The following is a 12,689-nucleotide window of genomic DNA, read 5'->3' as shown; positions in this document are numbered from 1 at the left end:
TATTACATGTCGCGGACTTCTATCATAATTTATTAGATGCATGACCATAAAAAAATTTTTAACAACAAAACATCCGACTTCAAAAACACTATTTCAAAACAATAGATATAATATGCACTAAAAAGTATAAAAATAATTGCGTATTTTTATCAGTCTAATTAATTAATCTTTTTCTAGTTACGATTATTGTCTTTTTTGGTTCACCCAGTCGAAAGTTCTGAGGTAACAAACATAAAAAAAAATACCGACGAACTGCGACGATCCTCCTTTTTCGAAGTCGGTTAACTATTCAATCCAAATATACAACATGTTACAAAATACCCCGTAAAAAATATAATTGACTATCAAAGCCAAAAATTTTGTCAGCCCTAGTAAGCGGTCATGTCAGGGAACCAGATTATGAAATTGAAAGGCCTATATATATTTTACCTAATAATTGTCATCTTTAATAGTTTTTCATTCATAAATGTCTAGCCTCAATACAAGGATCACTATTATACTCAAATCCTGGCTACAAAAATGTCTAATTAGAAAAAATGTTTATGTGAAGGACAGAGTGTGTTTCTCTTGCCCAACGGTTGCCGAGATAGAACAGTGTGATGGATCAGTTTTCGCATCGCTAACACCGACGATGGTGCGAAATGTCACACAAGCCATATCCCGACGAGCGAGGTTATGTATTAGGCAATTAGGCTGATTCCTGATTCGATCTCGCGGAGAAATTCCGAGCATGTCCCTCTCCATTGCCCTCTGAGCATGGGCTTTCACATCAGGCCCATAGTAAGCGACCACGTCTGAGTATCGTAAGGCAACACAGACTGGTTAAAAACCTTCGTCTTTAGACACGGTGGTATTTCAGACGAGAAGATCTTACGGAGCTTCCCGAACGCTGCCCATCGAAGTTGGATTCGACGAGTGACCTCTTTCGCGAATAACAACTGTATCTCCAGTAAAAAAAAAATTAACAAAAAAACAGTCGACTTCAAATACACTATTCCAAAACAATAGATATAATATGCACTATGAAGTATAGAAGTAATTGGGTATTTTTAAACAATCTAATTAATTCATGAAATTCTAGTTACGATTATTGTTATTTTTGGAATCGTAATTCCAGAAAAGCGTTCCAAACCACATACATGTCGAAATTGAGTTAAGAACACAAAACGGGTCACGTGATTCATTTTAACGGACTGACAAAAAATGGCAGCTCTACTGTCACTCTTTAAATTACATTATGACATCATGAATTAGTAGCCCAACCCACGTGAATGGAATACACTCATATTTACTAAACTTTAAGCACGAATTCCTTAAAATGTGATGTTTGTGGCTTTGAACGTTTTTCAGAAATTACGTCCAATTAGATTGTAAGAAAAATACGCAATTATTTTTATACTTTTTAGTGCATTATTATATTGTTTTGAAATGGTGTTTTTGAAGTCAGTTGTTTTTTTTTATTATTTTTTTTTTATTTTTTGATTTTTAGTGAATTTGAAGTACATTACCTAACAATTTGTCTAAATATGTGTAGAAATACAAAATTTTTTGTTGCAGCAATGAATGTATGCACTTTGCAATTTGATTTCAGACAGTAAGAAATTCTGCTACAGATCGCACCCTTAGTGTAAGTCGTTAAGGAGTCCCATTGATCATCATATTCGACTACGATAATTACTTGACCATAAGTATGTTATGGTAGATGGCTTAAATATCCGGATAAAAAAGATTAGGCTGAGTATCGTCAATTTGCTCCTAAGAATTGAAGAGTTCCTTTACTTGGTCATGGATTCCGTAATCAGAACTTTACTAAACTCTCGCCAGACTACCTCTGCAGTTATATCATTTCCAATTTAAAAAAGAATCATCGAAATCTGTTGGCGCTATATTGAGTTATTCGTAAATTTATCATCCACATACGTATAGAAAATTTAAGACTTTTATGATTATCTCATGGATGCCATTGTGAGATCTGGACCAAATTACACTTGGACCACACGGGAAGTAAGCTTTTTTGAAGTCAGTTACAAATAGCTTAACTGTTATCATTTGCTTGGGATTGGAACTTCATTCATTCTTTTTTATTTATGTTAAAGAATAGTTTTAACACATCAATTATAGCAGTTTGATGATTAGTCTCATTATTTCTCTTATAATAGCGAAACTTAAGCTTCTTAAAAAAGTCAAGCTACAAGGATAGGAGCATTAACAAATTGGATTGCACATGAGTTTAAATTTTATTTAAAGAATTCGAATATAATATAGATAAGAAGAATATTAGTACACTTGAAGATTACAGCCTATATACCAGTCTCAATTCTTATTATCTTATTGAAAGAATAGGTATAATGTGTATAATAATAATATTGACACACTTTTTACACAAATTATCTTGCCCCAGGTTAAGCATATATAGCCTGTGTTACGAGTAACAAGACAACGATATATTTAATACAATATACTTACATAAACATACATAAATACATATAAACATCCATGACTCGAAAACAAACATCCGTATTCATCATATAAATGATTGCACCTACCGGGATCTCTAGCTTAGTAGATAGGATCGCTAACCACTCGGCTATACAGGTCGTCGTGTATAGATTTACAGTTATAAAAAAATATAAAAAACGCTGATTAATGAATGGGACTTAAAAGATTTACATTTATCAAAACGTTATTGATAATAAGTGTTTGGTTGAATTAGATTACATTTAAAATTAATAATTATTTCATTAATTTAACAACAATCTATTTCTGCTAATACAGGATTAATATGCTGTTATTAAGGCTGTCACATGATATATCCGCGTAGATGATTTTTTACAATATTAGAAAGATATTATTATTAGAAAGCAAAGAACTAATTTGATTACCGGTGGGATGTTTCTTTACATAGGCCACGATTACGCTGTAAGATCGCAAGAAAAACAAATGGCTTTGTGAGCAAAGTACTGACTAGATTTCCATTGGGATGTTTCTTTGCATAGGCCACAATTACGCCACATAGCTTGACCGGTTGAAAGGCGCCATTTTCTACAGTAAAGTAGTAGTGTTGTTTGGTTTCTTATCGGTCGATAATTGTATTTCAGTTTGAAAGCTGCCTTTGAAACTTAATATCTTATGTCTCAAAGTGACGAGCACTATAATTGTGATGCAGCTCAGAATTTTGGGTTAAATCACGAATCGTGAACGGTATTACATAGCAGAGTGTCAGCAACGCTTGCATTAGATGAACGTCACTATTTCTCATAAAAAACAACTTGTGCCATCAAACGAGTGGTAAGTCTGAGGCCCGATATCCACGAAAGCGCAGAGGAGAGGAGATGTATTTTGACAACCAATCAGATTTCGTTATTTCTCATCTCCTGTCCGCTTAGCTTCGGTGGAAATGGATCAAGCGGAGAGGAGATGTCTCATTTGTTTATCATATCCGATCAAGGGGCGCGGTGGAGCGGAGATGCGTGTACGCGACAAGCCGTGCAGCCCGCACTCACGCGTCCTTTTCCTCGCTGTCTTCTCCCCGCCCCTCGCACATTCGAAAGCGTTGCTATAAACACAGCTCACATCTCCTCTCCGCTCCGGTGGAAATAACTTGACAGCTTCGCGGCTTATCTCCTCTCGTCTTCTCTCGTCTTCGCTTTCGTGGATACCGGGACTGAAGTGGCAGTGGGCAGAGCACATACCACGGAAACATGGCTTGTATGCGTCTAGAGTTACGTTATTGAAAACGGCCGTAAATCGTCCTCATGAATATGATCTATCCGTTAGACACACCTTAGACAAGCTTCGACTCATGTTTAAATATAAGCAATGACTAAAGATTGTTTAACACTTAAGAACAGAAAGACGCAGATTTGTAATAGAAAGTTTTTAAAACAAGTGTTCAACACATGTTTTGTAATAACACAATATTACTTTAACATTATGCTATAATAGATGCGTCTTCCCTTCTGAAATTAGTTCACAGCCAAGAGATGGCAAGAGGAAGATACACAATAAAGTAAAGGGCAGTAAGAGTAGAGAACTGAATGGAGGGAGTTGGGAGAGTCCCTATGCCAAGTGGCAAACAAATCAAGCTGATGTAGTGTTAGGTATAAGTTAAGATTTACAGAATAGAATAAAAAATAATTTCTTATCAATTGTTATCCGCTGTGCAGTTATCTGATTGAAAGGTTAGGTTTTTAGATATATTTTTTTTATAGTAGTAAGTAGTACATATAAGTACATCTATTTTATATTATATAATAAAATCGTAATAAAGTATAAACTGAATACTTAATATTTTAATCATAAAAATAATTGCTGTGTACTTTACAAACAATATCGGAGCCAAAAAAGTAGTTTTCAGAAGTTTTGTTTGTTTAAATTTATTATTATTCAAATTTTGCATGAATATTAACGAGAATTCGGGTCAACGTACACTCAATCACAATACTATGCAGTCATTGTATTTTTACTACCTTATAACGTCCACGCAAACGACGTCGCAGGAAGCAACTAGTATACTTATAAAATATCTTAAATATATTTACATAAAAGATAATTATTTACTACTACTGATTTACTTACTTATAAATAATAAACACTTAATACTGATAAATGCACAATCACAATTTCCGAACAAGTCCTTCAACAGTATCTGGCACAGCGCCAATATTTGTCTTCTTATTATCTGGTAGCCATATATACTTGTATATGAGAACAGCTAGAAATGATCCCAAAAATGGCCCGGCCCAGTATACCCAATGGGCTCTCCACGAAGACGTCCATATAGCTGGTCCTAAAGATCTAGCTGGGTTCATTCCGGCACCGGTCATCGGCGCTCCAGCAAAAGATAGACCAGCGACTGCTAATCCAATTTTGATCGCATTACTCTCTTGAGAATCTTTGTTTACAGGATCCCACACTGCACATGTTATGAAAACCAATGCCGCTGTCAAAATAACTTCAAATCCTAATGCTTGATACACAGTATACTTCAACGATGGCTGTGTTACACATATTGCGCCAGAAGTAAATCCAGTTGGAGAAAGGGCTACCAGTATTCCATAGCCTATTGTAGAACCAAAGCACTGTGCTATAAAGTACAATATACCACTTACGATTGATGTCTGTCCCCAAATAACAGCAGCTAAAGTCACCGCAGGATTCATGTGAGCACCAGACAAATGTCCAAACGATGTAATGTTAAACAACACGATGAGACCGAAACCTAATGGTCCGTACATTGGAGTAGCGTTAGCAAGTCCATCTATAGGAACTGTACACATGCAACCTAAAGATACCAGGAACATTGTTGATACAATTTCAGCTAGTAAAGCCGTTGCATTTATAGCCTTCCTTTGAGCTGTTTTCTTGCGCGTAATTCTATCGCCTGTTTCTTCTTCCTGCAAGTTAACCAGCTGTGTGTTCACTGACATTGTAAAATTTAAAGTACAATGAATCTCCAAACAGTTTCAGAACGGTTCTTAATACCGTTTTGTTTTCAACGTGCACATTCCTCCACTTCACACACTTATCTGAGCGATCATTGATTACTTGATTACATTGATGTTTGGTTGTGATTTTATTGCAATCGGTAATCATTTGTTTCAATCTTTTAGATAAACTATTGTTGGAATATATCTCTCTATTCATGGTTTCAGATAAATTTGATTGATTTAAATGTATCTTTTTAACATTGGAATTATAATATATGAAATAAGTTATATCTCGCAAATATTGCTGTGCCTAATTTTATATTGAAAAAAAAAGAGTTGATAGCGCAATAGGTTGAACAATCGTTGAGGCTATAATGTGTTAATGTGTTATATTTCGTACGTTTATTCGGTGCTTTATTTTTTTTTTATTTATTTATCACATTGCATATACTGATATAAAAACTAGGTCAACTTAGCATCTAAAAAAACACAAAAGTTAACAGCTATTACTAATAGCACTTAATACTACATCACTACTTAAGCTATAAATTAAATTAACAACATTGAAAATATTTTTAAAGACATACAAACGAATAAATATAACTTAGCAGGTTCAAATTCTCTTAGCTGCTATAGTTTTTTTTTAATAGATAGGTATTTTAATTAGGTCAGCGGGTCGGCTCTTGTGATACGAGAGAGTATCTGCCACGATGATCACAGAACATAAGTTGCCCTGTATACTTGATTGCCCTCCTCTTAAACAAAAAAAATCCTATTCCTTCAAAAAATTCCAAAGAAATTTGTTTTATTAGTTCTCGGATTAGTATTCGGAAAAAGCTAGAGCCGAATGTGTAATCAAAGTTATTGAGATAAAAATTAAACAAAAACATATTTTTGAATGATTTTATATTATTATGTAGAAATAAAGTGATAAGGATTAATATCGTATTTATGTAAACAGCTTTTATATTACAGCTTCATAATTGACAATTTTTTTAAGTATTAAAATGTATACACATAGTATGTTATCCATAGGAGATAGATATAATATGCCATCGTGAACTCATTTAGACAGCGTTTTTGTTGAAAGCCCCAGACGGCTTATTTTTTCCGACACCTCCAACAAATATCGTTAATGTATACAAATATGTATGCAAAAACTAAACCAATTATATACTAAAACCTTCAAAACATCATGAAAATCGATGAAGTAGTTTTTGACTTTATCGCGAACAGACAGTATGTAGTGATTTTTATACTTTTTAGTGCATAGACCTCCTGCTTAAAATCTGTGTTTCCCATGCTATTGCAGAAGAGTATGTACAGCGGGGATCAATTAACATCAGGTAACCCGTACGCTCGTTACTTGGCAATCTGGTGACTGAAAAGCATTTTATTTCCAATTTCATTAGTTAGACAGATAGCCATAAGACAGGATATTTTTTCTATAAAACGATTTATAATTACTACAGATTATACAGCAGTCCTCCGCCTCGTCTGTCTGCTCGCGATAAAGTCATAAGCTACTGCACAGATTTTAATGCTGTTTTAACCAATGGATAGCGATTCTCGACGAAATGTTTTAGTATATAATTTTTTAAGTGTTTTATACATATTTGCATACATTAACGATAATTGTTGGAGGTGTCGGAAAAAATTAGCCACCTGGGAGCAGATACTTTAAGAAATTGGCAATTATAAAGCGGTAATGTAAAAGCTGTTTACACAAATGCGATATAAATTCTTATCATTTTATTACTACATAATATTATACAATAATTCAGAAATACGTTTTCGTTTCATTTTTAACTTATTAAATTACATTATTGAAAGAACAGCGTCTGTCGGGTCCGCTAATGTTTCATAAATCAAATCAAAATCACTTTATTCATTTAGGCCAATGAAATGTTACTTAAGGATGTCAAAAGTCATAATTGAATCATATCTACCTCCACTTCGGATATCATTGAATTTAATGAGAAGCTAAAGCAACTCATTGCCACTGTTATTAAAGTCAAAGTCACATAGCCTTTATTCAATTAGGCTTAAATTTTCCTTTCTTAAATCGTCACTACAAATATTTCTTTTGATTACTGAATTTACCATATGTTCGTAAAAAGTTGAGCTCGTGAGAAGAAACTCAACGGCCAGTCTTTTCAATCAAATAGAGTATTTTACAATGGCTGTAATAAACATAACATTATTCGTTTGAATAATATAAAATTATTTAATAAAAGGTATTAAAGAATTTACTGTATAAATATAAATTATCGTACATTGGATGCTTCAACCTTTAGAGCTTGAATTTATTGTTTGTGTAAGGATGTTTCATGAACATGATGGTCGTGATTACAGTCAAAATTAGTAATTGCATGATTGCAACAAATAGATTTAGATTAACATATTGTACAAAATATTTTAATTACAATCTATGTAAAGTGATGCAACAAAAATACCCAAACGACATGTCTATCATAATATTTTTAATATTGACTGTTAAGATCTCATGTTGAATACAATTCGGTAGTCTGGTGCCCCTATTACAAAAAGTACATATCTAGAATTGAGACAGTTCAGAAAAAAATTATATCCAAGTTGATTTATGTTACTAATAATTACACCATTATAAGTTACAAAGACAAATTAAAATTCTTCAATATTTAAACCATAGAATTGAGAAGAAATTCATCACAAATTCTTTTCTTATATAAATTATTAAATAATCGATTAGACTGTCCATTACTTCTATCGAAGATTGGATTATATTTACCACCTTATCATTGTCGTATTAATACATATCTGCCAGTACATGTTTCCATTTTTCAGAAACTCTTATGGCTCAAATTCACTTATCCAACATATTTCAAAATTCTACAACAGTAAATTCCATAGTAATAGTAGTATAGATATATATTTTAATACATTTGGCAATTTTAAAAAATACGCTTTTGAACCCTTTTAATTTGAATATATATATAGTAAGTATTACTTAACTTACAATGATAAATGAAGGCAACGCTGTGTATACATTTAAGTTAGATATATAAGTATTTACACTTATGTAATATTCCAGATACGTGAATTGCACTTTACAGAAAAACGTCCAATTGACTGCTATGTTAATTTCAAGAATCGAGTCTATAATATGGAAAAATATTCACGTTATTTGACCTGATTCCAAACAACTTTCAGTTAATCAGAGTCGAGAACACGTCGCAAGGATATATTCATTCGTTTTTGGCTGTTCACTTATAGGTATAAATTGAAATTTTGAATATCATTTTGTATACATATTTTAAATTTGAAAGATGGCAGTAATAAGCCTGTAGGTATGTTGAATAATTATTTGATATATAATAAATTATAAGATTATTTATGTGTGTGGGAAGAGAGCATTAGGCAAGAGGAGGATCCTCGTGAGGATCTGGTAAGTAAGGTAAGGCAAAGGGCTCAATACACCCGAATAGAGAGATCGCACTTTTTTCCGATGCGCTCATAGTGCATTGTTCTAAACCTACGAGAAACAAAAAATCAATGGATTATAGTTTTCATATATATATATATATATATATATATATATATTATATATAAATACGTATAATTTAATTTAAAAAATATGTATATATTGAATTAGGCGTTACTTTGCGGAAATCCATAATTATACAAATGAGAGATGCCTCCAGGTCCTTCAAAAGAGTTATTGCTGACGCGAAGTCTAAGCACATTGGCAGAATTGGCGAGAGACTTGCACGCCTTCCCTCGGGAACTCGTGCGTTCTGGTCGCTCGCCAAGGCTGTCCAAGGAAACTTCTGCCAGCCAGCCATTCCGCCACTGCACAGCGAAAGACGCGAAAGAGAAAGCTGATCTCCTGGGCTCCCTCTTCGCGTCCAACTCGACTCTGGATGACCAAGGTGCACCACCACCGCATATTCCGCGGTGCGATTCATATAAGCCGGAGGTAAAAAAAAATGTTGCCGTGCTTAAGGCGCTTCTCACCTTGGACATTCACAAATCGAGCGGGCCCGATGGCATTCCCCCGATAGTGCTGCGGAAATGTGCTCCGGAACTGGCGCCGGTCCTTACCCGTCTTTTCTGGCTCTCCTACTCATCAGGCGTAGTCCCGAAATTATGGAAGGCGGCTTTAGTGCACCCGATCCCTAAGAAAGGTGTACGCTCAGAGCCCCATTGCCATTACCTCCATTTTCTCCAAAGTAATGGAGTCGATCATCAACCGCCAGCTCTTGGGATACCTAGAGGGGCACCAGCTGATCAGCGACTGCCAGTACGGTTTCCGTCAGGGTCGCTCAGCTGGTGATGAAGCGGTTGAGTCGAAGGGAGAGGCGTTGGCGGTGAGTTTGGACATAGCGAAGGCCTTTGATTGGGTGTGGCATAAAGCGCTTATAGCGAAACTGCCATCCTATGGGCTTCCCGAGAAGTTGTGCAAATGGGTCACTAGCTTTTTGGCTGATCGGAGCATCAAGGTTGTTATCAACGGTGCATGCTCCGACTTAAAACCCATAAACTCTGGTGTCCCGCAAGGCTGTGTGCTATCTCCTATGCTGTTTCTTCTGCATATCAATGATATGCTGCAAATCACCAATATTCATTGCTATGCAGACGACAGCACGGGGTATGCTTCCTACACCAGCCGTGCCAATATGTACCGGGATAGCGTCGACGAGAACCGGATCAAACTTGTGTCTGAAATCGAGACTATGCTTTGCAAAGTCTCGGGATGGGGACGACAAAATTTAGTCCAATTCAACCCCAAGAAGACACAAGTTTGTGCGTTCACCACTAAAAAGTCTCCCTTTGTCGTATCCCCTCGAGCGACTAGAGTATATCGAGCGACGTTCAGTTCCGTGGTCACTTGGAAGAGAAGGCCAAACTGGCCTCTAAAAAGCTTGGTGTACTCAGTAAGGCGAGACATTACTTCATTAAAAGCCACCGCCTGCAACTTTATAAGGCGCAAATTCGGCCTCACATGGAGTACTGTTCTCACCTCTGGGCGGGTGCTCCCCAGTACCAGCTTCTTCCATTTGACCGCATACAACGAAGAGCGGCTCGAATCATCGACGATCAAGTCATCTCCGATCGCCTTGATTCTCTAGCATTGCGTAGAGATGTGGGTTCTCTCTGCATCTTCTACCGCATTTATCACGGGGAGTGCTCAGAGGAGCTGTTCGGGTTGATTCCAGCGGCCGAATTCCAGCATCGGACATTACGTGCAAAGTAAAATCCGCATCACGTAGACGTCTGGCATTCCACAACCGCGCGTTTTCTTCGAAATTTCTTGCCTCGCACAGCCACTTTGTGGAATCAACTACCGGCAGCGGTCTTCCCGAACAGATACGACTTAGGGACCTTCAAGAAAAAAGCATACTCCCACCTTAAAGGCCGGCAACGCATTTCTTGACACACTTGTTGTTGCGGATGTCCATGGTTGCCTCACCTCTCCCCATCCCGTGAGCCTCTTGCCCGTTTGCCCCTCTCATATAAAAAAAAAATACAAATGAGTTAAGTTTTCTTTAAGTGTTAATTCCGCCAATATTTGTTTTTAAAACAATTCGATACGTGTTTCGCCTCTATACGAGGCATCCTCAGGACGTGTTGTCTCGCCAAAATCTGGCACGAGACTTTTTGTATAATTTAATTGACCGTAGTGTAGTTTTCCGTTAAAATATTCAATACATAAAACTAATTAAGAACACGATACCCGTAGATTTGTCACGTTTTTTCTGCCCGCGTATTCCTACGGAAAAATAACACACTCTCAGCCCCGTTATCAAGTTAATATAAAGATAATTTTCTACGCTTTCTGCTCTCGGTATAATCCAGATAAAATGGGCATTAAACTTTATTCTTCAACATACATATTGACACGAGAGCGGGTCAAGGATTCGTAATAAATACTCCACTTTTACAGTCTTCATTTGCGTTCACTTTTCGAACTTGCACTTTGTCGGTCTGCTACTGTTCTTCCTGTCGATGGCGGTGCCTTCAGCAGATCACACCGCCCCGAGAACTAGTTCTCTTCTATCTTCTTTCTTCTAAATCACTTTTCACTTTTATATGCTTAGTGTTTGAAAGACCTGTTTGACTGGATATCTATTTCTGAATATTACCTGCGGCACGCCACGGACTTGCATATCGCCATCACCATCTGGATGAGTGGCGATCGTCTACAGAGCAGTTTTCCAGGAACTTTCTTCCACGTACAACCAAGCTGTGGAATGAGCTTCTTTGCGCGATGTTTCCAGAACGATATGACAAGGGTATCTTCAAAAGGCATTAAATTTGCTGACATTATACATGGTACTAAATGAATTATTAACTTACTTGCATCTCATATTTTATGTTAAAATTTTGATTTTATTAATATTAATGATAGCATTGGGAATTCCGACACGTTTCAGTAGTGTGTTCGTACTTTGAGCATAAGTAAATGAACATAATTTGTGGAATTTTACAAATAATTGAAGTAGGTATTCTTAATTTGTCAATAACGATCATGTAGACAACTCTATAACATATTTTGCATGTCAATTGACGAATAATATTATGTTAAGTTCTTAAGTACTAAGTTTCTTGCAAATAAAATTTCATTTCATTTCATTTCAAAAAGGGCGTAAATCTTCATTAATCCCTACAAAGTTCTTGCGATTATTCTGGTGTTTCAGGAGAATATGGGCGGCAATGATAACTTAGCATTCGTTATCGGTACGCTCATTTGTGGTATTCTTCCATCAAAAATAATGGTTTTCATCCCGATATTGAATTGGAAATAACGGCTTCATAGATCCTGATTATTTTAGAGAGCTTACTGAGGCGGTGTTTCATACTATGCCGTAGAGAATCTAGCCTGGACTAATAACTGAGCTCTTGATAAATCTGTATGGCCCGTTATTGTCCCCCTTAATATTTATATCTTTTATTTTCTGATGGAGACTTCTTCAGAATTATTTTTTATCAATACTACACTGACTTTTCTGTGTTTGAGTTTGTGTTGGCTATCCGTGTTTTTCGAGTGTTATTTGTTCTGGGTCCTGTATATCAGAGCACACAGATTGAATCACACAATATATAAAGAACATGTAAAGAACACAATTATGTATTAAATGGATGTTAGCATCTGCAAAATTAATGGAGACCGCCGATCACAACAAGAATTTAAGATTTCCAAGAGTTTTTGGTCCAATCCTAGGAAAACGGTTGGAGAAAAGAAGCTAATAACAAAGTACTGAGACTTTTATATTATTA

General features: G+C 35.9%; 1 protein-coding gene across 1 annotated transcript; it reads right to left on the bottom strand.

The window, feature by feature from the left end:
* Positions 1–4,306: 4,306 nt before the first annotated feature.
* LOC126967395 (aquaporin-like) lies at positions 4,307–5,493 on the bottom strand. Its single transcript, XM_050811840.1, has one exon. The coding sequence runs from the start codon at positions 5,427–5,429 to the stop codon at positions 4,617–4,619; it is 813 nt and encodes a 270-aa protein (XP_050667797.1). The 5' UTR covers positions 5,430–5,493; the 3' UTR covers positions 4,307–4,616.
* Between the last annotated feature and the right edge of the window lie 7,196 nt (positions 5,494–12,689).

This window comes from Leptidea sinapis, chromosome 13, assembly GCF_905404315.1.
Source record: "Leptidea sinapis chromosome 13, ilLepSina1.1, whole genome shotgun sequence".
NCBI lineage: Eukaryota > Metazoa > Arthropoda > Insecta > Lepidoptera > Pieridae > Leptidea > Leptidea sinapis.
Note: the sequence above shows the minus strand (reverse complement) of the source record. Positions and strands in the feature narration are given on the sequence as shown.